Source organism: Rhinolophus sinicus, linkage group LG13 (genome assembly GCF_036562045.2).
Source record: "Rhinolophus sinicus isolate RSC01 linkage group LG13, ASM3656204v1, whole genome shotgun sequence".
NCBI classification, from domain to species: domain Eukaryota; kingdom Metazoa; phylum Chordata; class Mammalia; order Chiroptera; family Rhinolophidae; genus Rhinolophus; species Rhinolophus sinicus.
In genome coordinates this window covers 31,065,443-31,092,277 of record NC_133762.1, presented here as the reverse complement: position 1 = coordinate 31,092,277, position 26,835 = coordinate 31,065,443, and the positions used below count along the sequence as shown (strand labels likewise).

Sequence of the window (26,835 nt, the reverse complement as noted above, 5' to 3'; positions counted from 1 at the left end):
TACTTAAACCAAATTTGAAATTAACTGCCGGCTCTCCTAAGCTGGTAATTACTCACCTCCATTGACATAAATGTTTTTGTTCTCGTAAATGTGTCAAACATGCCCCATGCCACCATGTTTTATACTCTCATAAAGTTTTAAGACCAGACTGGCCCTTAGAAATCTTCTTATCCAAACTCTTCACTCAATGAAGAAAACAATTTTAAAACTTAGGTAGCAAAATGATATGCCACCATCCAACAGTTTGTTGTACAGGAATCCAGCTGTCTGGACCCCGAGTTTAGCACAATTTTATGACCTCACTTAGCTTCTGAAATAATTGCTTCGTAAGCTCTTTCTCAGAATATAGCCTGAGAAATAAACCTACTCTGCATTATTGAGAATTCCAAATGTGTACAGTCTGCGTCAATGTGTTTTCACTGTACACAGTGAAACTGAACCAAGCATATTTGGGGCACAGGCTACGTGTGGAAAAGAAAAAAAAAAAAAACAAGCCACAGAAAAACTAGTTCATATCACTCAGCGCCTGGCACGCAGTAGATGGCTCCACAGATATTTTGGGGAGGAAGGAAGGGAGAGGGAGAGAGGGGAAAGGAAAAGTAAAACAAGAAAATTGTCAAAGCTGGCTGCAGCTGGATTCCAACCTATGTGAGGAGGGTGGCAGAATCTGTCTGGGGCAGCAAGACAACATCTTAAAGAGTTTTCTCTTCTGTTTTATTTCACTTTTGTTTGTTTGTAAAAGGTGAGACCTAATGGGCAAAGTCTGAAACTGATGGACTGAGACAAAGAAAGTGAAATTCTTCTGCATAGTAAAGGGAGGGGAGAGTGGGACGTCTTTTCCTGACTGCTGGAAAAATAAAAATAAAACAAGGAAGTTTTGAGGACACTGGAAAAGAACTTTTGGGAAGGGCAGAGACCCATGAGGAGACCACAACCTTGGGATGACTGGTATTCAGGCGCTTCCTGTACTTTGCTGCAAGTTCTCAGTTATTCCCCAAACCTTGTGATGTCAACCACCACTCACAGATCCTTTGTGTTAGAGGTGCTTTGGGGAGGGGGGAAAGGATGTCTGATGTAGAGGTGAGGAGATGGTACAGAGAGGGGGGACAGCAGTCGCTGGAGATGAGGTGCTGACTTGGGGGGCTGAGAACAAAACAGATGCGTGGTAATGACACAAGAGGTGACCAAGAGCAAGCAAGCCTCCCACAATCACTGGTGGGAGAGATTTGCTGGCTTTCCTACAACCTGTGGGATGGGGTTTAAGCCAGTCTAGCTGCTTACTGAAGGGAGATGTGACTCCAAAGCATAGAAAGTTTGGAGATAACTGGGTTATGAAAGGAAGAGAGAGACAGAGAGCAGGAGAGAAGGAGGGGGGGAAAAGGAAATATCAGAACCTTTTAGATGGAGCCTCCTCAAATGTAAAGGGTGCACAAATCACCCAGGATCTGGTTCAAATGCCGGTAACTGACTCAGTAGGTCTGGGTGGGACCTGAGACGGTGCATTTCCAACACACTCCCAGGTGACACTGACGCTGCTGGCCTGGGGACCGTATGTTGAGTAGCAAAGCTTGAGCACCCATAAGCCTTTGCACCCAGCAGGAAGTTTCTCTGGACTCTTACCTCATATTCCTCCTTGAACCCATAGCCCTGGCCTCTCTTCATCTGGGTGATGTGTTGCAGCAGGTCAGCCACCCGGATGGCCGGCTGGAACTGGTCGCGAGGATAGCTCATCTCCACGGGGTCGCAGGCCCGGTAGGGGTGAGTCTGGATCGTGAGAGTGGGCTGGGACAGCTCTCCGCGACTGCCATCTGCTTCAGAGAGAAGGCAGCAGAACAGATCATCACCTATGGAGTTTTGTCCTCTGGCCTCCATGACTCCCCCCCACTGGAGCAGAGGAGGGCAGAAGCAACTAACTCAGGATTTAACGGATGAGGAAAGAACAGAGACACACTGCTTCCCTGGCATGGCCTTTGTGGTAGATTTAAAAATTAAAACAAACAACCGACCAATGAAAACAATAACCCTTGGTTCATTCTATATCAAGGGTGTATGTTGATGGAGTAGAGACAAAGCCCAGGTTGGCTGTCACCCCCGGCCTCTCTCAGTCCTTCCTCGAGCCTCGTCAGGGTGCTCTTGGCCAATCCTGGCCAATATCAGAACCGCTAAGAAGCCAGACAGGCTGGACATGGGGGGCACCCTCCCATTTAGGAAAGAGGTACCTGGAAATAGTCGCCAGGGTCTGCCTGCAGGTGAGGAAAGCCTCAGGTCCCTGGAGATCAGAGCCACGTGTATGCTTTTAGGCCAGCTGCCTGCATCCCTGTGACCTGGTTTGTCTACTAGTTTGTTTCCTTTGGGTTGTCCATGGGGCGACCTGGAACCAGTGTTGGACCCCCAGCTGATGGCAGTGACCTTGACCCTCTCATCTGCTCTCTCCAGCTATGGGCTCTGCATCAGTGACCACTTTCTGCCTACCGTTTAATGTCCCCACCACTTAACACTCTTGGTCCGGGGGTGTCACTGAACCCAGCTTGCAAGCAGGAAAGCCCGATTTCCTCCTCCAGTTCTGTCAGCTACTTCTCCCATGCCTGGGTCCTGTGCCTCACCTTCACAAATCTCTCCTTGATAGAAGATTGATATTCTCCCAATGATAATCTTATACCCACTGGTTTGCTTTAACGCCCTTCATTAGTTTGACCACGCTGGAAACTGATGCCTCTGCTCCCCTGGGAAGAGTAAGACCACTTTCTTGCCCTACCACCTCCGTGCTAGGCATTCCTTGTTGGTCTTTCACAGACAGCTCATCTTTCCCAGAACTATCTGGGCTTGGTCTGCTCAACTTCCTCCCGAAGACATGGACAGTCTACGCCTGGACCTTCCGTTTGTGGCATGCACGAGATGAGAACGGCCAGATTCCGTGCGTCTCACCCAGAGGCGTTCAGGCACAGCACAGCACCCCTGCAGAGCCCACTAGGCCCAGGCTGGACTCAGTCCCTGGGAGGCTTAGCATATATTCCTGACTTTTTGCAACGTGTCTTTTCAAAATCCATGTTTCCTTCAGCTTGGTTGTCTCTCACGTCACCACAGTCCATCAGACATTCATTCTGTATGTGAAAGTGAACTTGCCTCCTATGTGACAGCATGAGAAAAACTGCTCCTGGTAAGGAAAGAATTGCCCATCATGATGTAGATCAGGGGTGTCCAAACTTTTTTCAATGGTTTTCACCAAGGGCCATATGCGGTAAAATACACAAACAGCCAGGCCACTCACTCGAGGTGAAGTACGTATTGCCTCACCTGGTTTATTTAAGTAAACTAAATATATTTTTGGTATTTGCTGCGGGCCAATTAACAATGGATTGCGGGCCGCAGTTTGGACACCCCTGCTCTGGAGTGTACGGCTTTATGCACACGGCAGAAGGGCCTAGGAGAGATGTTAGCATGACCGGTCTGACTGCACGCGAAAACACTGGTAACATTTTCTCCTGGGATTTTAAGGAACAGGTAACACAACCTCACTGGCATTGCTTAAACGTAGCGCTTGGCAAATGTGGGGGGCGGGGGCTCCCCTTCTCCATCGCACCCTTGTGATCAGGAGTTAGGTTTATCGAGAACTCTCTCTGCCAGGGGCTCTGGTAGGCAGAGGTAGTGCACAAAGTGAAACAGGTTCCACCCTCAAGGCTTAGATGGTCTGGTAGGAAAAACAGACAAGAAGAACCATCTGACTCACAAGAACGGGAGCCGGAGACACCAAGCGCATTTAGGTGAAAGCAAGGAGGTTGAAAGGGAGTGAAGGTGGTGGGAGGAAATGGGATGGGGCAAAGCTATGAGAGATGGTGTGAGGTCGGTCTGGAAAGGCCATGAATGTGTAAGAACCTTCAAGCCGGGGGAGGGGGTGAGAAGAGCCGTTGAGGAGTTTTAAGAAGAATCCTTTTCTTTAAAGACTCTCATTATTTCTTGTAGATGTCATGCATCCTTCCTGTGAGCATTGCTCCTGCGAGGGATCGTGTGGTGGGGTTGGGGAGGGAGAAGAAAGGAATACTGGCTGCACTGCACGATTCCCAGGGAAGGATGAGCTGGAGCCTGGTGAATGTCTCCTGGCTGAGCCACCATCACATTTGGGGACAGATGTCTTCAGAGACCCATGGTCTCCCCAAGGACCCGAGGCACGGGCTGCCTGGCAGAGACAGGCTTCTTAGGAACGGGCACCTGGCAATTTCTGTGTGATGCCAAATGTCTCCAAAACCGAATAGCTCCCAATATGAATATTTTCCCTAAACACATTGCTAGACAGACTGTAAACTCGGTGTCAGCAAAACCAACACTGGAATGGAAAATAAATGCGTTTGGAATTGAACAACTTGTGTTGCTGCAACATTTGTAATAATGTCAGTGGTGGTGCTAATGACGTTTTGAAGACTTGGAACCAAGGGATTTTCAAGGTTTATTAATTCAACTAGTTGGACGCCTTCTTCCAATGTATCTTGCCTCACCTATTCCCTTATTAACCTCTGATAACGCAGAAGCGATGCCTTTTATCACACCCCATTTCACCAGACGTACTATACTTAATTTTCCATCATTAGGTTTAATGAAAACCCAATTTCACAACTCACTTCTCTCAGGAACCTACAAGTAATGCTATGTTTTTATCAGCCCCAATTAAAAAGCGTTATGAAGTTCCTATTCGAGAGGGAGCCTTTAAACTAATGTGTGATTCTGCCGCTAATTCAACAAAGATGCTGGAATTCACACGCTGCTCATAAAATGTAACTCAAACCAGCTGGCCCAGGGAGAGAACATTTTTCATTTTTCTCCTCACCAGACCCGTCATGTTCGTGCCATTTCATCTTCTCATTTATGGGTCTTGCATGTTTATTTATCACATAATAATGTTTTGGGTTCCTTTTGTACTTTTTCGATAGCTGTTGATGAAGCCTGTGAATTTTCTTGCAATAACTCTTGTCACTGCCGGTGGGGCAGGCAGAGGTATTTTGGCGACGTGTATGAGATCCCAGGGTCCCACTGTCCCTCTATTTCCTCTTTTCTGTCTCTCTTCCAGTTCCTCTTCCTTCTTCCTTGGGTATCTGGCCTTGACCTTCTCTCTCTGTTTTATCCCCCTGTTCCCAGCCATTGCAGACTGCCCTCCTGCTTCAGCCACATATTTTCAATTACTCGCTAGGAATTGCCACTCCAACTGGTGAGCAAATATTTGCTGAGTACCTCTGTTATACAAAGCATGGTTTAGACACCATGCACTTACAGGAGGGTGGAGGAAAGTGTGTTCCGGAGGAGATAAGCACACAACAGCCCTTGCAGGAGAGAAGACGAGATAAGACGTGCATAAACAAGTCTAACAAAGGTGGGAAGGTGCAGGCACCTAGGAGATGGGAGGGTGACGTGCCGCAGTTGGGCACCATGGAAACGTTTGCTAAGCTGTAGGCCCCACCTCCGTGGGTTGTGCCATCTTTGTGTACAACCTGTGTCAGCATTGTCTGATAGAACTTCCCGCAATGATGGAAGTGGTCTCCATCGGTGCTGTGCAATGTGGTCGCCCCTACCCACATATGGCTACTGAGCATTAGAAATGTGGCCAAGGAACTGAATTTTACATTTTAACTTTAATTAATGTAAATTAAATAGCCACATGGGGCTACTGTCTTGGGTAGAACCCATCTAGAGAAAGGAGAGAGGGAAAGGGAGAACACTCTGGAGTTACACTATAGGGCAGAGAGGTCTGGTGGAACTAGATCGCAAGCCACGTATGTAATTTAAAAGCTTTCTTGTAGCAGCATTAACTAAGGGAAAAACGAACAAGTGAAATTAATGTCAACAATACATTTTACATAACCCAATACATCAAAATAACATTTCAACCTATCGTCAGTATAGCATCGTTAATGGTATGTTTTATATTCATACTGAGGCTTTGAAATCCAATGTGTATCTTATACTTACAGGGCATTTCCATGCAGACCAACCATCTTTCCAGGGCTCGACACCCCATGTGACTACCGGCTACTGCATTGGACAGCACATGTGCACACACACTTACCTAGAGCCAGATCAAGTTCTAATGAGAGTTAATTTAGAGCTAGAGCAAACTCTAAAAAGACATTGATCTAGCAGAGGACAGCACTAGCACCTCATGGCCCGATTGAACGACATACGCGGACAGACGTATTCTACGTTTGCCCTGTTCAATATGGTGGCCCCTAGCCACCCATGGCCACCAGGCCCTTGAAATGTGGCTAATGTGACTAAGAAACTGACTTTCTTCTTTAACTTGATTTCAATTTAAATAGCTGCGTGTGGCGAGCGGCCACTGTATTGAATAGCGCAGATCTATAGAACTATGTCTTCAATTTTTTTCTTTAAATCAACTTTCAGCCATATAGATGTTTTACTTTATCTCCTCATGAAGGATAGTGAAACAAACATAAAACCATGGGTGTGACACATTTGGTCTTAGTGCGCGCTGAAATGTTTCTATAGCTGCTTAAGGAAAGGCCTGCCCATGTCCCACGAGAGGGGCACAATTCACACCCTGAGAAATGCTGTAAGTCTGGGTCTCAGACGGAATGGGGCTGGTCTCCTTCATCAACCAGTTAGGGGCTGTGTGATCTTGGCCAAGTGACTAATGTTCCTGATCCTCGGCGTCTTCATCTATAATACAGGGAAAAGAAGTGTAGTGAGGATTCAGAGATGACGCATGGTAAGTACTCATACAACGCCTGGTATGTGGTCAGTAGTAGAGAAACAGCAGTTGTTCTGATGTTGTACGAGATATCCTGTTGGACACAGGAGGAGTCACAGACTGGCGAGGGCATCTGGGGAGTCTTTTAGCCTTTCTCTCTTCTGTCCTTCCCGACACACTCCACAGCCATCCATTTCACTCCATCCTTGCTGCTGTTACCCTCTTTCAGGTCCCCGTGATAGGACTATTCCATCAGGTTCCTAACGGCTCTATTTTCATAGTTCTTTTTACACAGCTTTGATTAGCTCGTGCTTTGCAAAAGCCTTCACAGAGTCAAGACAAAATTTCTTAACTAGCCAATCAAATTCCTGTAGTTTCTGGCATCAGCATCTGTTGTTTATTTCATCTATTATCATCTCTCTTAAATCCAGGTGCCCTTTAGGGCAGAAGAGCCCGAAGAGGGGATGGGTAAATATTGAGAGCCTTCTAACTAAAAGGGAAGAGCGTGAGAAAGAAGAGAAGGTTTGAGGTGGGGAGGAGGCTAGTTATCTGCTCAGAGTGGAGATTTCATTGGGGTAAACACAGTGGGGGCTGTGGCAACAGCAGGGATTAGTATCAAAGCACAGCATCTGAAGACAAAACTTGGATTCAAACATGAACTTCCATTCAAACTATGGGACTTCAGATAAGTTACTTAGAGCCTAAGGTCTTTAGTTGTAGTTGGCAATAGAGGTGGCAATGATGATGATAACGGCAGTTATCGTTATCTTTTAAGGAAGGTGTTGCGAGGGTTAAATGGGATTCCATTGGAAGAAGCCTCAAGGTGGCACCTGAATAGCAGGCAATAGTTCCTCCCCTTCCCTCCTTCACCAAATACCAATAAAGCCTCAACAACATAACCGTGTAAGAGCACTGGAATCTAACTCTGTCAACTAACCTAGTTGTTATGTGCATGCAGATGAAGAAGGCTTTGTTTTAATTTCCAAATTCCTTAAAAATCTCTGAAGTGGTATAAAACCATCTTTCACCTGATTTGCCATAGGCAATCTCCCCTCTAGACTTGGAAGAGATTGCAATGCCTTTGCTGAAGCATCTGATACAGTAGTTGGCTTGTGTTTAGGAGCATATTGTAAGAAGTATTTGTTCTATATTTCTGAATTCTACATTTACACTAGGACAGGTGTGTAGATTTGTGAGCCCCGAGAAACAGTACATTCACACCTCCCATCTCATCTCCATTCGAGGTTGTGCTCTCACTCCTTGTAATGGCAGATGGAGTTACCTTCTCTTTCTCAAGTCTGACCAAACGTATAGAGCTGAACTTGTAAAACCAAGAGTAAAGAGAAGGCCATTCTACTGTGTCATTGAAATGGATATTATATAACTGGCAACGGACACTGGTGTAGTTTGTCACTTGAGGTAACACTGGCCTGAAGGATAGATAAAAAAATGCTTCATCTTTTCCTGTTTCCTTTCCTGGGCTCAGAATCAAAGACCCTACTCAATCAGATATGGAGGTGTGTGTGTATGTGTGGCATCTCTAAGCCCTTTATCCCACTCAATCCCTTTCACTGGGGTCTCTGGCAATGACAAAAGAGAGTGGATAAAGACTTGTGTATCCCAAAATGGGAAAGGTGACTTCTGGATTCATTTATTCCTTCTGATAAATCAATCCTCCCCTTTGTGGAGAGAGCATGAATTCCTTCTTCCCCAGCACTCACATCAGATGGCCGGATGGCGTTAGACAATCTGCAGAGGTATGGGAGCTGTGACCATCCATGGCTCCACCTTCCCAAGCCACAAGAAAAGGATTCCAACCAGTTAGATGGTGAGGGCAACAGTGAGAATCTGTCTGCTCTGTTTATGGCAGATATCAGTCCTGGAGAGATCTCTTCTCTTTTAAAGTTAAGGACAGAAACAAAACACCATGGGTCTAAGAAAAATCCACCATGTTCAAAATAAGGAAAATGACACTCTTGGATGCAGAGAAAAATCCAGTTTTCAAAAGGAAAAAAAAAGCCGTCAGTATTGGCTATTTACCCAACTGCCATCCCCTACCTTCTTCCTTTCTGGCAGAGTGCTTACATTACTTTGGGTGCCCACACATTCCCCATGTGTCTCAGGAGGATGACCCTATTCCTAGCTCTAGGAACAAATTCTGAGATCGTTAAGGCAATCATGTGTTCCTAACCCTTTTGACTAATTTTCAAAATTTTTCAACGAGCTAGGAGGGGCGTTCTATTAAATTGTTCTTGGGAAGGATCTTACTTCTCAGACGGCTATCCCAATGGTTCTTCTCTCCCACTGGGTATTACCATATGTGGATTTGATGCTCAGAACTACTAAAGCAATCTTGCATCTATGAGGGGATCCAGGATGAGCGCAATGCCTCATGAGATGGCAAAGTTGAGAACTTGAAAGAGCGTGGGTCCTTAGTGACATTCTTGGGCGTCTCATTCCGCCAACCCTGGAATCTGCTCTAACTCTCGATTTCCGGTTCTGTGAGATAATACATCAACTTATAGTTTAAGCAGATTTGATTTTGTTTTTTCTGTTCCTGGTATCTTATTCTACACAACAGAAAACAGAAATGCATTGTAGAGAATATGGAAGAATAAAGGAAGGGAAAGATTAAGTAATGAGACAACAGATTTTTCAAAACATGGATCAAGGTAAGAAGCAACTAAAAAAAAAAAAAAAAACTTGCTGGGTGAGGCAAGGGAAGATTGTGAGGAAACCAAAATGCAACAGTAGAATTTAAATGGACATTGGAATCTGGAATGAGAGTAAGCAGCAGGCAGAAACTTGTGGAGAATTACTTTGAGAACTTGGTAGTGAAAATGCAAGGGTAGACCTGCACTGGGTGGCAATTTTTCACAGAACTGGAACAAATAATCTTAAAATTTATATGGAACCACAAAGGACCCTGAATAGCCACGGCAATCTTGAGAAATAAGAACAAAACTGGAGGTATCAGGCTCTCTGATACCTATACTCCAAAACTATAGTAATCAAAACAGCATGGTATTAGCCTAAAAACAGACACGTAGATCAATGGAACAGAATAGAAAACCCAGAAATTAACCCACACTCATATGGTCATTTAATTTATGACAAAGGAGGCAAGAATATACAGTGGGGTAAAGACTGTCTATTCAAGAAATGGTGTTGGGAAAACCAGACAGATACATGCAAAAAAGAAATGAAACTGGATCAACTTCTTATACCATATACAAGAGTAAACTCAAAAGGAATTACTTTCTGGCCCAGGAATTGGCCATGTTCCAGAATGTGGCCATTCTCTTAGCCTGGGCCCTAAAGGGAGAACTAAAGCTGACCCACAATGTACACACAGCGTGAGCAAGAAATAACCTTTGCTGTTTTAAGCCACAGAGGTATTCGGAGTTGCTTTTTACTATAGCATAAATGTCTAACCACTATGCTGTACATCTGAAACTAGTTTTATGAAACTAACATAAAATAATATTGAATGTCAACTGTAACTGAAAAAAATAATGTCAACTGTAACTGAAAAAGATAATTAAAAAACAAAAAAGGAAATGCAAGGGTATAACAATGGGACTTCTATTTCCTCTGTATCTATAATCCGCTCATGTGTGTTCATGCGTGAAGGCACCAAAAAGACATTTTCAGAGAAAAGAAAACAGACATATAAAAGACAGATAATTTGTGGTACTAAAGAAGAGAACCTAATAAATGGAAGACGTAATAAGGGATATGATGTGAAAACAGCTTGCTGGCAGAATAAATACCTAAATCTTCAAATGTAAAGAGTTCTCTCCAAGTACAACTTAAAAATAGAACAGATTTCCTGATACAATTATTTAAATATTATTGATGTGGAAACGCATAGGTAAACATCTAGGCTGGAAAGAAATCTATAAAAGACAGTGCTAACCAGAAATCTATAAAAGACAGTTGCCCAAATTTAAACTCCAGAAAGCAATGTAACAAAATTATTGAGAGGAAAATTCTGTAACCCCAAAACGATACACTGATACAGTTGTTTTTCATTCGTGAGGCTACAGAAAGACATTCTATTTCTACAGAAAGATACAAAGATTCAGAAACCACACTGGCTCTAATTCTGATTCTTTTCCAGATGCTCGGGGAGGTGGAGAAGTAAAACAAACAAACAAACAAACAAAAAACCTGCAAGATTGGAGGTAATCATTTTATAAAGGAACTTATTTGTTAAATACCAAAATCAGTTCAACATAGACATGAGCATAAAAACCAAAACAAATATGAATCAAAACAGAATGAATAGTAAAAAAAGTAATTCTTATAGAGAAACTATGTAAAAAAGAAACTACTACAAAAATTCTTTCCTAAAATATAAAATTTTACCAACAAAAACAAGGAAATGTTTGACTGATACATTGCTAAAAGTAAAAATACATCAACTTCTGGTTGTCAGATGGGAATGGGGATGGGAGGATGGGGGGAAAGGTGAAGGGCTTCAGAAGTACAATTGCCAGTTTTATAAACAGTCATGGGAAGTTAAGTACAACACAGGGAAGATAATAATATTGTGATAACTCTGTATGGTGTCAAATGGGCACTAGACTGATTGGGGCAATCACTTCGTAAGTTATATAAATGTCGAATCACTATCTTGTACACCAGAAACTAATGTAATACTGAATGTCAACTGTAATTGAAAAATTAAACAAAATAAATAAATTTTTAAAAAGTATATCAACCTTTTTACCTTTCATAATGGACAATCAACATATATTAATCTTGTTCTTAATTAAAGGATCTAATTTCAACTGTATATATGCATATCTGTGTGAGTGTGTGTGTGTGTGTGTGTGTGTGTGTGTGTGTATGTGTGTTTAAGTTAAAGATATCAATTAGTAGAATAAAAAGAAGAGTGTATAGCTTTCATACAGGCAAGGAAACCCTGGACCTCTACCACATGTGGGTCTGGGGTCCACATGTACGCTACTGGTGTGACAGACATAGAAGACAGACAACCTGCAAACATAGAAGCCAACATACAAAACATGTGTAACATCACTGAAAACCCTCCTGTCCTGACAAATAAATGAAAAACCACGTTACAGAGGTATTTGCATAATTCAAGACACATTAATTCCTGCATAACCAAACTGCCTCCACTGAAGATGAAGTCATAGCGGAAAAATAAAACATAAAGAATGACATGTCTATATTCACAGATAAAAAAAAAAGAAGAGTGACATGCTATGTGAGGAAGTTTATACCCATGAGGGAGAATCAGGAGACATGATACACAGAGAAATATGCCTCCCCAAACTGCAAATAATAAAACAATCAAAGAGACTATAAAATAAATACATTCGGATTGATTAAAGAGAAAACAGAAGGCCTATGAACCACAGCAATAATGCAACCCATCATGGGAAAAGGATGGGCAGATTTGAACAATACAAATTTAACTTTTAGAGATGAAAAATATAGTCATTGAAAGCAGAAAGTAAGTAAATAAATATAAGGGCAGACGTTAATAGAACACAATAGAAGTTAAAGGTGTCACAGTGAAGAAAAGCCAAAGCTAGCTCTTTCTTTTGAAAACATCAATAAATCAGACAAAACTGATTCAGACAAGAAAAAGACACAAACAGACCACTTCACAGTTGCTAGAAATTGGCAGAACACTTTGATCACATGCTTAGGTGGGCGAGTGAGTAGGTGACCAGGAAAAGTATGAAACACATCCGAAGACTCTGACGAGTGTGGCTCGGGTCAGAAGTTACAGATCAGCCCAGCACCCACTTTTACTTTTTATTTTTTTTATTAAACAAAGACGTTCTATTTTGAGATAATCGCAGATTCACATATGGTCCTAAGAAAGAACATTGAGAGGTTCCATATACCCGTCACCCAGTTTTCCTTAATGGTAACATCTTGATAACTCTAGCACAACGTCACAAGCAGGAAATGGACGTTGATACGTTCCCGACCTTGTTCAGATCTCATCCGTCCTACATGCGCGCGTGTGTGTTTACTTTTATACAATTTAATCATGCAGGTAGATTTCTGTGGCCACCCCCACAGTCACGTGCAGAAGCAGTTCCAGCACAAGGAGACTTCGTGCCACCAAACACCCGTAGCCTTTGAGGTTCAGTCTCCAGGCTGAGGGCTGTTAACTGAACCCCGGGTGACTAGCAATAATGAGAAGTATCTCTCGGGGTAACCCTAAAGTCTGCCAGAGTCCCACAAACTGGGGACCCATCTTCCCTGACGCTCCTATAATCCAGGGGTCCACCCCATGTGGCCGTATGTGCTGTGTACTGCTCAGTGTTAGCGGGTACCATTCAGGTGATGGCCTTCCTCTTGTGACGCATACCATGAGTTCAAAGCCATCAGTCTCTACTTGTTTTAGTGACCAGTGCTTGGGTCATTATTTTCACTTTTGGTTCAATTATAAAGTGCAAGTTTCACCCATGTGCTCTAGAGGGGAAGGGAGACCTCTGATCAGTCTCGTCTGTGGCCCAGAAAAATTGCACTCCCACGACGGGTATTGTGCATGCACATGGATTTCCATCACCTCTGCTCCAAGCAGAGCTAAGTGTGTGTGTGTGTGTGTGTGTGTGTGTGTGTGTGTGTGTGTGTGTGTTTAAATCTCTGTTTTTATAAAATAGGATATAGTCTAGGTATGACCATTTTTTAAAAAAGATTTCCCTTTTTTTTTTAAAAAACCTTGGAAACCATTTTCCCCCCCTGTGGGGAGTCTTACAGTTTCATGAAAACGAATGGGAGAACAAGACAGAAGTGCTGACAGCAGAGCTTCAAAGCACAGGTTTTTGTAAACCTGATTCAATCGAAACGGAAATGAAGCTCATTGGGTGTGTCGGAAGCAATAGGCCTGTGGCGACACGATGCTCCTGGGTCTTAACCACTTAGTTATCGAACTAGGAAGTCAGAGAATAAAGCTGAGGGGCATGTTATGGGATCCTGGGACTATATGGTTGAACCACAAAAGGCAAGCGATGTAACTCTGGACTTTTAAAAAGTTTTAGCTCCCTGGATACACAGCCCTTCCTTGCAATATCTAGGTCTAGTGTTTAATTATTGCCTATTCGGCTCTCTCTTTCTCTCTCTCTCTCTCCATCTCTCACTAATACCGGGAGCCGATGCCTCTCTCCTACCTCGGCTAAGCCCATTCTCTTCCCTGAGAAAGTATCAGTAACAAACCCTGCTTGCATACTAAAACAAACAAACAAACAAACAAACAAAAAACAAAACAAAATAATAATTATCGCCTATTCTCCAATCATTTGTATTTTCAGAGGCACGTAAGTTCAAAAGTAACTGATCTGAACTTGGATCAGTAGAAAAATATTCCACATCTAGACAATGAAAAATGTGCCTACACAATTCTGTAAACTATTGATAAAGTGTGGTACAAATATTGGCTGGGAAGAAACGGATTCCTGGGGAGTTGTATTACTTATCAGATGAGGATGAAGTATATTAAAGTAAGAAGATATGGTAAGGTTACTCAGTGTTGGGAAGATTAATATTATTGTGGGTTATTATTAGTAAAAGTTCTGTCTATGGCTGTGCATGTTAATATAATTAGACTATTCAAAAGAACTTAGAAGAACATATTTTGGTTAGTAAGTTATTTGAAGCAGAAATAATAAAGTAAATCATACAGTTTCGATACTCTTATAAGCATGAAAAAGAGTGACCCTGGGTGGCCTTTGAGAGGGTAAGTTTGTGCAGAGAGCAAGACTGAGATTGCATGAAGAAGGATCTGAGCCTGCAAACCCGAGAACCGTCAGTCATGGCTCCTGCACGTCCTTTCTGTGCTTGGCAGGGCTACAACCAGTATAAACACAAATAACTGAAACTGGGTATTGGTAGAGCTCATTGGCTGACTCACCCGCCCCCATCCCAAAACCATTGCTTAAAGGAAAAGCTGTTCTACAGATGATGAACTTATGTTCAGAGTGAAGCCAGGTTGGCTGAGATTGCTAGCAACGGGGGCAGTCTTCCACCTTGAAAGTTCTGGTGTGGTTGATAATAAGGCAAGAAATGATTCCAAGACTGAGAAACTCCCATCATATTTCCCTCACGACCGGGAAGTGGTCAAACATGTATCGACTTTGAACATCAATTGACCTGAGAGAAAACCCTGACACCACCACTTACTGGCTGTGTGACTTTGGGCAAGTTATTTAACCTCTCTGAAACACAGTGAGGCATGAGAATTTTTTAGAAGTTCAAAGCTGAGCATGGCAGCTCCTTGATGAAGCCATTTTTTGGCTGTCCACTGCCCTTCGGCTATGTTCCTGATCTTTAATACTTCACGGCTATGTCTGGTCTAGACCCCACCTCTCTCACCTGCCTCCTCTTGTGTCTCTCTATCCTTTGCTCTCTAGAATGTAGCTGTGAAAGTTTCATTCCCATCTGAGTATCTGCACATGTGGACGAGTCTCCTGGAATCACTGACCTTCCTCCAACCTTCCAAGGCCAAGTGGACTCCCATCCATCCTTCAGAACTCAGTTCAAAAGTCACTTCCTTTACTAGAATAGAAAAACTGATCTATGGTGGGGAAAACACATCAGAACAGTGGTTACCTACTGGGTGGAACGTTTGACTGGGATTGGCACGAGGGACTAAGGTTTGGGCTACACGAGAGTATGCAATTGTTGAACTCCTGGAATGGAAAGCTTAAGATTTGTGCATTTATTTGTATATAAATTTTACCTCAAAGGAAAAAACAAACACAGAACATTGAGTCTGCATTACTGATATGCAAAGTGCAGTACTGGGGGGGAAGGGAGGTGTACTGACGTCTGGAACTTCCTTTGCAATGTGTAAAAATTCAAGATGGACTGAGGGAGAGGAGACAGGAAACAGGTGATAAGGTAAATGGAGTACAATGTCGATGGTAAATCTAGGTGGTGAGCAGATGGGGGCTTCCTAAAAAAAAATCTACTAACTTTGATGAATGCTCGAAGACATCCTGTCTGCTCCTACCCACATCTGAGCGTACCATCCTAACAATATCACCTTCACGAATCACAATGTATCTTTCTGGACATATATGTCATCTCCGTGAATTACAACAGTGAATGGACAATTAACAGTGAAATTATGCGATGTCTGCATTCTTCACTAGACTATAAGCTCCACAAAGGCAAGCACCCCATCTCTATTTGCTTGGTCGGGGCACCTGTCCCTCCGAAATCCATCCTCTCTTGCTGATAGAAATGATGCCTGCCTGTTTCCAAGGTCCCTCTCGCATACGTTCTTATTTCTACGGTGAGAGTAGCAAGATCTTCATTTCCTGACTCAGTTCCACCAGCCTTGGTGGGTGTAGGGAGCGAGAAGCCACATTTACTGAAAATGCATTTCATTCCCAGTTGGGCTCCTGGTGAGTTCAGTTACACCCAGATTCAATGTGCTTCTCTCAGACGGAAGGTTGTCATGCCTTCACTGGAGACCTCAGCGTGGGCTGAACATGATGTAGAGTTGCTCATAGGCGTCAGGGGTATGCGTACACTAAATACAACCAGCCCAGCATTTTGTATTGTGTAGGTATCACTCTACTCCAAGACCCACACCCTCATAGGAAGATGTGTGATGGAAGGAAAAAAACCTTAAATAACGCCTCACACTGAAAACACAGCTTGTCTTATTTTCTCTCTCTCATTCATCAAAATCATAATAAGACAGAGGTATACAAAATAGTTGCAGAGTAATACTTTGCTAAACTAGAGAAATTCAATTTTGACAGGTTGTATAATCTTCAGTCCGACAGATGACTTTGTCTTCCGTTGATGTGTAAGAAAGAGAAGATGAAATGACTAAATTTGTCTGGGAGAGGAAATTTAAATGTGCAACAGCTGTTTGAAATGAATTTGCAATTGTATCGGGCAGATAGATGCCTGCTCTCTCATAGTTTCAAATTACGCCCTGGATCCTTAAGTGGAGATCGTGGAATAATAAACCACAAAGACAACAGAACATAAAAGAGTGGAAACAACAGTTTTGGAGTTACAAGGCCTGAGTTTTCAGCCTGGTTTAGCCACTAAATTGTCTCATACAATTAGTTTTGTGGATCTCAACTTTAAAATTAGGGCATTGGATTAGACCACTACTTCTCAAACTTTTACACACATTATCAGGAGATCATTTAAAATGCAGATTCTGATGCCGTGGGTCTGGCACGTAGCCTGAGGATTTGCATTTGCGACAAACTCTCCTGGGTGATGCTAATACAGAAGGTCCAGGGGCCTTCACTTTGAATAGCAAGAGATTAGATGGTCTCTAAGGGAGTTTCCAGTTAAGAAATGCAATTTGTTAAGGGTCCTAGAGTTGCTCATTAAAAACAAAAACAAAAAACGAACATGGTTGTTTCTGCTCTTCATGAATGATGGAGGTAGTACAGCTTTAGTGTTGTTCAAAACCAACTAAACAGAAAATTTCAAGCCACCAAAGCACATGGCCTTTACTCTGGGAAGAAGAGATACTTAACACTCTCATAAGAACTAATGAAGCAAGGTGTGCACATCACGGGTTAGCCTGGCCGACCCTAAGCTGCTGAATTATAGCTGGTGATCACTGAAATGCCAACCTACTTTGTTTAATATAGCAGAGACCAAACCCTGGTACAAGAGTCACTCAGAGATCATACGAAATATACATTCCATGGCTCCACATCCTGGACCTAAGAGCTTTAGTTTTGGGTCAGTCATGTTTGGAAACCACTGTTAAAATCATTCAGTGGGGAATGGGGGCAGGGACCGGGGGCCAGAAAAAGGCATTTTGATCCAATTCCTGATGGAAACGTAGTCAAGACCACCAGTCCTATAAGCCTGCTCACCAGCTTCTCCAGAACCCCAGTGGTAATGAAAGTGTGCAGGTCACAAGGCCGTTACTGTCACAGAGAAACAGACTCTGAATAGTTGCACTTGTGGGACGTCAAAGCTTTAAGGACCTCTAAAGGTTTGTCTATTGAAACACAGCTCAAGAACCAAGGTTAAATCCTGGCCCTACCACTTATTACCCAAAAGGCTTTGGGTAAATTATAACATCTCACTTGTCAGGCCATCTACCAGTTATCTATTGCTCTATTAAGAAACCATCCCCAAACTTAGCAACTTAAAATAACAAACCTCTACTGTCTCACAGTTTCTGTGGGTCAGAAATCTGAGTGCAGCTTTAATGAGTATCTCTGGCTTAAGAGCTGTCACGAGGTTGTCCTCAAGCTATCACACAAGATAATGTTCAAATCTGCCGACTCAACTGGAAGTGAAACTGATTCCAAGTTCACTCATGTGATTGTTGGAAAATTAAGTTTCTCTTGGGTGATTGGAGGAAGGGCCTCAGTGCCTTGTTGGCTATTGGCTGGAGTCCGTCCTCCCTCCACTCCTTGCCCAGTTGACCTCTCCAAGGGGTAACCCCCAACATTGGAGCTGGCTTCCCACAGAGCAAGTAAATGAGAGCGTGAGCACCCAAGATGGAAGCCATGGTCTTCTTCCAGCCTCATACTGAAAGTTACATCCCAGTACATCCCAGTACTTTGTCATATCCTATTCATTAGAAGTTAGTCAGTAGATCCAGCCTGCATTGAAGGGAAGGGATTACATAAGAATGTGAAAAAGGAGGCAGGGATTATTGGGGCCATCTTAGAGACTGGCAACCACAAACCCAGTGTCGCTCCCCAATGTTCCTGTGAGAATTCAAAGAAATAATGTCAATGAAAGAGCATGTATAGACATTACAGCCATATACACGTATAAGATTATATTACAATAATTTATTCCAAGGGGTCCAGTGAAAACCAACCCTCCAGCTAATTTTACTTAACTTTGCCAAGTGTTCTGAACCATTCAGTTAATGAAAGGTCTTTAATTCATAAAGGTTCTAAACTACCCTCTCTACCCTTTTCCAAAGATTTTTCCAACATCCAATACTTCAAGGGAAATAAATGATATGATTTTCCTTATAACATAAATTGCCATTGACAATATTCTTTAATCATTAAAGAGTTAACAATGCACTTTGAACGGCTTTCCCCAGATAAAAAATTCATTCCCTAAGTAAATGAATTAGCCACATAATTGACAGTCGATTCCAGTAATAAAACACCAATTAAGTGATTCTTCTAAGTAAAAAAGTGTGATAAATTTGCTCAACAATGGACTAATAAATTTTCATGCTATATAAATGGCTTGTAATGGTGACTAAACACTCACCCGTCTGGGATCAGTTGAAAAAGAAACACTGCTCTTCGAAAACAATGACAGAAGTGACTGTGCCAGCGAACATCTTTAATGACATTACACTGGGCTCCTTGCCAAGCAGGGACCAAGTGAATAAGTCTGAGTGGGGAAAATATACTAGATTCTGGGGGTGGGGCAGGAAAACCACCATCATCCTAGCATGGACGGTTAACCTAAATGAGGACTTGGAATCCTCCCGTACAAGTCAGTGTGGAGTCAGAGCAGAGCCCAGTCATGGGAAAGTGGAGGCAGGATTCAATGCCAGACCTTCCTGGGCTAAGGAAGGTCAGAATCAGTACCACGGGGAGATCCTGAAATTGGTGGCTTCAGGAGCGATGTCTATAGATGGATGTGTGTTTTCTCATAGTCAATGAGACTGAAGGTTATAGGGTTTGCCCTCTGCTGCAGAAGGCTAGGATGGCTATGGACTCAGCCCTCATAGGTACAAGGGTCTTTGTTGACCTTAGGAAGCATCTGGAATTAACGTTATTTACAATGGTGCTTTCTGGAAGGTTCTGGATTCAGAGAAGTCTATACTTCTCATGAGGTCCACTGGTTTGGACTTCCAAGTCCTGTCCAACAAAGAATAGTGCAGACTTTTCATCATTAAAACCTTGTTCTCTGGATCTTTACAGCTGGAACATGGTCTTGACTTCCTTGCTTTTCCTTGGACATATCAGACATAGTCTTGCCTGGGAGCCCCTAGCAAAAACAGTATTCTTCTGACATGGCTCACACATCTTATCTTTTTCAAGTCTTTGGTCCAATTTCATCTTCTGTGATACTGCAATCGCCCCCCACTTACTACTTCCAACACCACTTACCTGCTCTGTTTTTCTCAGAGCACTTATCATTTTCCGTAATATCATATAATTTTCTTATCTTTATCTTTTATTGTCCATTATTTATTTCCTGTCTCTCTTCCACTCCCTACCACCACTACCATGTAAGTTCTATGAAGACAGGGAACTTTTTTCTGCTTTATTCACTGACGTAGCTAGAGAGCAATATAACATGTCTAGCACATAGTAGGTGCTGAATAAACATTACTGAATGAGTGACTAGCAGCAGGGCTCTGAAGCTTGTTAAGCTCTAACCAGTGAAGAGAGTAGTGCAATCTTAGAAACAGATGGAGTAAGGAACAGTCTATAACCTGGGATCAAAGAATGCCATCCCCCCAGTGGCCTCAGAAGTATCTGCATATCTCATGTTATTTGGGAGGGAGTAGATTATAGGATCATACTCAAGAGAAACATTAGGTTTGAAGCCCAGGTCTACCACTTACTAGCTACCATGTTTCCCTGAAAATAAGACCCAACTGGAAAATAAGCCCTCACATGATTTTTCAGGATGATACCCCCTGAACATAACCCCCTGAACATTTGCTCCTAATGCGTCTTTTGGAGCAAAACTTAATATAAGACCTGGTCTTATTTTCAGGGAAACACGGTATGTGACCTTGAGCAAGTTACTCAGTCTGTTTGAGCCCCAATCTCTATACTTGTGAAAGAAGCTTAATACTACTAATTGTCACTTCATAGGTTGTAACGGTTAAAGAATGTAACATATGTACAACATGCTGCATGGTCTCTGGCACATAATTAGGGTTCAATAAATGTTAGCTTGCTCTGCTTTCCTCTTGAAAGACAATGAGGCATATCCCTTAATACATAAGGACAGGCTGACTTTTCATATTTTCCCAGACAGTGGGAAAATACACAAGGGAATACAGCTGGAGAAGGGTAAGCAGTGGGGGTAGGGGGGTAAACAGAAGGGGTGGGGGCTGGGGGAGGAAAAACACGGGAAGCATAGAGCCCTCTGGGGGCGAGAGGGCAGGTCATGAGGGTAAGGAAAGTAGTTCTAAAGAGTGTTCCTTCTGTTTTCTAGGCCTGCCCTGAAGGCTGCAGTCCAAGGAAGCCAGGATTTGATGATGAAGACTTTAGAATGAACGACGGGGACAAAGACACCAAGAGTAAAACTTCTTAAGAAATAAAGTTTCAAAGTGCACCCGCTATCTCTCTCCCAGACGAGTGCAATGCTCTCCTCCCTGGTCTCCCCACTGCCACCAAGGGATCAAAGCCTAAGAGTCACGTCAGTCACCTCCAAGCCTACCCGTCCTTGTTTGTAGGGCAGAGCACAAGAACCACTGGTTAAATATAGAATCATTAAAAGTGAATCATTGTGCTCCATCTTTACCACAAAATTAGCATAACGGTTCATTCCACAAACACTGATGAAGCATCTCTCATATGACAAGCACCGTACTGGTCTCCAGAGAGATAGCAGTAGCCTAAACAGAAGTGGTCTCTGCCTTTTGGAACTTACAGTCTAGTGAATAAGGCAGACATGAACCAAAAAACTCTTAAGCGAATAAACATTTTCACACATGATACTTGTGAGGCCTGCTATGAGGGACCAAAACATAGTGCTATTAGAAAAAAAAAAGGTCACTATTTAGATTGGAGACTAGAAAGCCCTCAAAAGGTGACAGTTCATCATAGTTATGAAGGATAAATAGGGGATCAACAATGATAGAGGGGAAGAATGTTCTGGGAAGAGGGGACAGAATTGAGGAAGCCATGCTGTTGGAAAACACTTAGTGTTTTCAAAGACTAAAGAGAAAGTCAATAATGACTGGACTGTCCTGAGTAACCCAGAGAGTGGCCAAAGATGAGACCAAAGGTGTACACAGGATTCAGATCATTCTAAGCCTCAGAGGCCATGTGATGCATTTTAACTTCATCCTGAGGAGCCAGTGACAGGCTTTTAGTTGGGCATAGGCATGGTGAGATTTGCATTTTTACATTGCGGAAAAGACTAGGCAAGTAGCTATTTTGTAAGTAAAGCATAGTAGTGACATTGAATTATTTGGTAAACCTCTGCTGATAAATCAGTTTGAAAGAAGAGTGATGGAACCGAATAAGAATGGATATTAACAAGAGAGTGCCCAGGGACTAGATTTGCAAGGGCAAGGATTTGCTAGGGCACAGCTGGCTGAAGACTCAGTAGAGGACCACATGGGTCTTCCCTGCAGCAGAAGCAGAAGTGACTCTGCTAGTTTGGAATGACTCCCTTAGTTTCTGAGCCTCTGTCACATCTGTAGATCAGAGGGAATTTCATCTAACCTACATCAAAGGCCCTGAAGATAAAAGGGGTTTTCACCTTGGAAAAACTGAACTGGCCCAATGAGACATTAACTGAATAAGGACAGTCATTTTAAAAAAAATCAAACATGTCCAAATATTTCCAGGCATCCAACCATCAAAATATTGACTGATCAAGAAAATATGGAGCAAGCAGGGAGGTAGGATCAATACTTCCCAGAAGGGAATGCTATTGAGAGTATCCTCTCTCTACCACCTGCTTCATTGCAAAGAGCTGTTCACACCAACTGGGTTGTAGTGACTGTTAATTCTATAACCAGGTGTGTGTGTATGTGTGAGTGTGAGTGTGGATGTATGTGTACAAAGTCCACATAGACCGGTATTTTGTGCTGTCACTTTCCTTGAATCTCACATATGCAGAAACAATACTTACTTTTTTATTCACCTTATTAGCTCCCACTCCAAAACAGTCTCCTCACTGCTACTAGGATGGTTGTTCTAAAGTTGGACTCAACCCTGGCCCTCCACTTCTTGAAATCTGTGTTAGCTCCTTGCAGAAAACAGTACATTTCTAACTCTCTAGTTACATCTCAATACATCTCTAACTCTCAAGACCCTTTCGGACACGGTCCTCAATGATCTTTCCAGGTTCATCTCCCACTACTGACTCCATGGAGCTAATACTCCAAATACTCCAGGGAGGGCAACACACTCATAAGTACAAGTCCAAGGGAAGGAAATTCCTGAGAAAAGGGTCAGGGTCGCTCTGACCAGAGGGAAGATCAGCACCTTGGACAGAGACCAAAACGCCATCTGTCTCTGTCCCCCACATACTCTCTCAAGCCCTGGAGAGAAGTTAACATGACTGATGTCTCTGGGCTCTGTATTTTATGGACTAAATTTACACTCACAAGGAATTGCACAAGATAGCAAGAGCTCTTTCTAGACTCTGAAAATCGTTAGAGACCCCGGCGAACCATGTGTTAGTAATAGAGTTATCACTCTAATCAAAGTGGAATGTGAAGATTTGAAAAATCTTCCTGTTTATTCTTCATTGTATTAGCCAAGTAGATTTGCTCACCTCTCTGTGCCTTTGTACACGTATTCTCTTCTTTTAGAAGTGTGGTCGTTTGCCTCCAAGATGACTACCATTACTTCCTTCCCTTCCTATAAGCATATACCCTTCCCCCTATTGAGAGGTAGAGTCTGCTTCTCCACTCTCAGGCTGGCATGTGACTGCTTTTAATAATGCCATGCAGCAGAAGGGATGCTAGCCAGTTCTGGACCCAGTTTTTAAGAAGACTGGCATTCCTCCTGGCTTTATTGGAACACGTACTTTGGGGGAAGTCAGCCACCATGCAAGAAGTCTGACTACCACAAAGACTTGCTACAAGGAAGCCTAAGTTAGATGCACAGAGAGAGGGCAATGCCAGCCAGCTCCATATGTTCTACTCATGTCAACCAAGGGGTCAGATGTGCAAATAAAGGAGCCATTTGGGTATTCCATTCTTAGCAGATGCCACTTGAGGAAAAACTGAAGCCCCAGACATATGGCCCTTGGAGAACGGTCCCAATTATTTCCAGCGACTCAAGTCACTCCAGTTGAGTCTTCTTGTTTTCATGCAGACACAAGATATCCCTGCTGTGCCCTGCCCAAACTCTTGGTCCACAGAATTGGGAGCAATATATAGTGGTTGTTGTTTCACGCCATTAAGAATTGACATGGCATGTTGTAACAAAACAAAGAGAAATAACGTGTTTCTTTCTTTCTGCCTCAACAAACTCTGACCACTCATCCTTTAAAAATCAACTCTTCCATGATGTTTTCCTTCCTTGAAGCAGCCTATTTCCATTTCCATCTGATATTCTATCAGCTCATGTTGGCTTCTTCTCACACAGTAAACCAACATGGTCCAAAACCTTCCTTTTTACTTAGTAAGCAGGTATCAATAACTACAGAAACATCTCAATTCCTTGGACAGGTGGTATGGGGAAGCCAGACCTCCATGACCACATAGGTTGGACCATGTAACAGGAGCCCACTATCTCCCAGGGCTTTCCCAGATGTTCCCATGGCTACTTGTGAGGCCATCCAGCCAATGGTGAACCAATATCTGTTGTTACATCTGTTTCCTGTATTTGCTATTTTTCTTGTGTGTTCCACTGGTGGAGCTAGATAGCAGTCCACTTGAATCTGAAGACCATCAGCTTCTATCCTTTACTTTTCCTATAATTGGAGGAATGACTGTATCATATTCCCAGACCAGCCAATGGTTGAATGCTTGAGGATATGTTGAACTGCAGTTCCCAGTTTTGCAGGAATCATAAAAAGGGGCTTGTGAAATTCTCTTCAGTGTTGGCAGACTAGGAGTTGGTAGCAGGGGTGGGAGACATGCTAAAATCTGGATATCGACTGACTGGCAAAAAAACATTCTTTTATTCCTTTTTCTGTCTGCACTCAATTCTGGGTGCAGAAAACAAGACAACAGTATATAGTGTTAGCTGTACTAGGATTTCTAAATATTCCTTTTTATTCTGATTAGTATATAGTATTGCTATGCTTGAGTCCTGTCTATACATCCATCCATCTAAGCACCCAACTAAATAAGAATTTTGGGGCATCCTGTGCTACACATCATGCAATATGCTGGGGATACAGTAGGAAGCAAAACATAAACGGCCTTTCCCTCTTGGAGCTCGCCCTCTGTCAGAGGGTTGGACCTTAAACAAACCCATTTAGAAGATGAGCTCAGTGCTGAGAGGAAAAGGGAATGAAATGCTATGAAAGCACCTAACAAAGACATCCAAACTGCTCTGTGGAGAAAAGGGTCAAGAATGAAAGAAATTCAAGAGTTGAGATCTAAAGGAGTTCATCAGGGAAAGCGTGTGGGTATAGCCAGTACTCTAGATGAAGAGTTAGAAAACATTTCTGTTAAGGGCTAGAGACAGAGTAAATATTTTAGGCTGTGTGGGCTAGAAGGCCTCTGTAGCAATTACTCAGGTCTACTGATACAGCACAGAAGCAGCTATATATAGACAATTATTAAACGAATACACATGGCTGTGTTGCAACAAAACTTTATTTACAAAAACAGAGAGTGGGCTGTAGCTTGCCCACCATACTCAAGATATAGCAATAGTATAAACAAAAGCCCTGTGGCAGAAGGAGAGTGGAAAAGGTGAAGCACTGAGAGAAGAAGGCAGAGTGACTGGAGCTCAAAGAGAAAGGGGCAGTGAGACGTGAGAGCCTGGGAGAGGATGGTAGGGCAAGACCTGTAAGTAATGTCAGAATGATTTGAAACTTAAAAACAATCAGAAGCCATAGAATTGTTTTAAGCCAGAGACGGATGAGGCAATATGTTCGGATTCACCTTGAATAGATCTCCCTAGCTGTTAAGAAGAACACGGGCTAGAGAATAACAAGAATGGATGAAAGGATTATTCAGGGACTATGGATCTTATTGAGGTAAGAGATGCTGGTAACTTGGGCAAGGATGAAGGCAGTGAATGTGGATGGGTTCTAGGTGTATGGAAGGTGTAGAATAATCAAAACTTGGTGTTGAATTGGATACGGAGTGTAAGGGAAAAGAACATGTCAAGATTAATCCATATTGTTCCTGTGCTGACTGTATCTTTACTGTTATGTCTAACACATCTCCTCCTGTTTTAGTGCCAAGAAATTGAATTTTTATTTTCATTTAGCCTCCGTAAATTCAGCAGTCAACTCACATGGTTGGTGAGGTGAAAAGTAAATATCCTGAAGGGAGAGTAATCACATGGTTAATGGGCCAGGGCAGCTTCCTCTCCTCAGACACCACACTCCTACCAACGTCTCTCTCTCTCTCTCTCTCTCTACTCTATCATGTCATATCCCTGTTGTCTGTGTTCACTAGCGTATCATGGGTTTCTTGAGGGTAGAACTGCCATTTTCTTGTGTGTGTCCCCAACACTTAGTATTTTGGTTGGGGGATCTCTTCGCTCGACATCTGTGTACTCTAGAGGGAGACTTGGGTTAGAGATGTTTTAGGTGTGGTGTGGGGCATTCTCTCAACCCAGTCAGGAGCGTCCCCCCGAAAGTCGGCCTGGGTAACTATACATCATGACACCCTCCTTCTGAAACATGTAGGAGACCATCCAAAGAATGATGTTCATGATAATGCAGGGGACAGAGGGACTTTGCCAGTCTCTAGCCCTCTCATCTTTCCTTCCACTTCCTCAAATGCTACTTTTTAAAGGTAGCCCCTTTCCAAACCTCTACTGCTGTCTTATACCTGCTGCCTATGTCTGTGGGCCATGGGACAATCTTCCACCTGGGAAAGAACTTTAGGTGGGCTCCTCAACCTTGAGGTCATAGACTCAACCCTATGAATCCTTCATGGACTTTCTACGGTAAGTAGATCCACTCCCAACCACTAACGTATCCTTCAGACTTCAGGGGCTTTGAGATTTCTACTTTGAATCAGAAAATTCTGCTTTAAATACTGAGATCCAACCATAGTCCGGGCTGAGTGGAGAACCACGAGGCCACCGAATCCATTAACCCCTTTACACACTCTGAGTTCCATCTCAGGGTCCAGGTGGTTGACCAGAAGTTTCCGCACTTCGACCAGTCACCCAACTCCATTTACAGCCCCCCATTTTGCCCTTAGCTTTAATTGACCGCTTTTCTATAGGCCCTCCTACATGTAAATCTTGTTTCAAATCCTGGCTCTCCCATTAACTTGCTGAGTGACCCTAGGCAATGTGTTTCATTATGATGTGCCTCAGTTTCCTTATTCATGGCAA

General features: G+C 43.0%; 1 protein-coding gene across 18 annotated transcripts in view; it reads right to left on the bottom strand.

Annotated features, from left to right (window-relative positions):
• Window positions 1-26,835, bottom strand: part of PTPRT (protein tyrosine phosphatase receptor type T) — a 1,016,018-nt gene that overhangs the window by 83,185 nt on the left and 905,998 nt on the right. For 14 of the 18 annotated variants that reach the window (XM_074318312.1, XM_074318302.1, XM_074318304.1 and 11 more), the window contains one exon: window positions 1,621-1,811. In XM_074318312.1, coding sequence (XP_074174413.1) covers window positions 1,621-1,811 — 191 coding nt within the window. The remainder of the gene's footprint in view (window positions 1-1,620; window positions 1,812-26,835) is intronic. The other 4 variants (XM_074318303.1, XM_074318314.1, XM_019748876.2 and 1 more) reach the window with 1 other exon arrangement.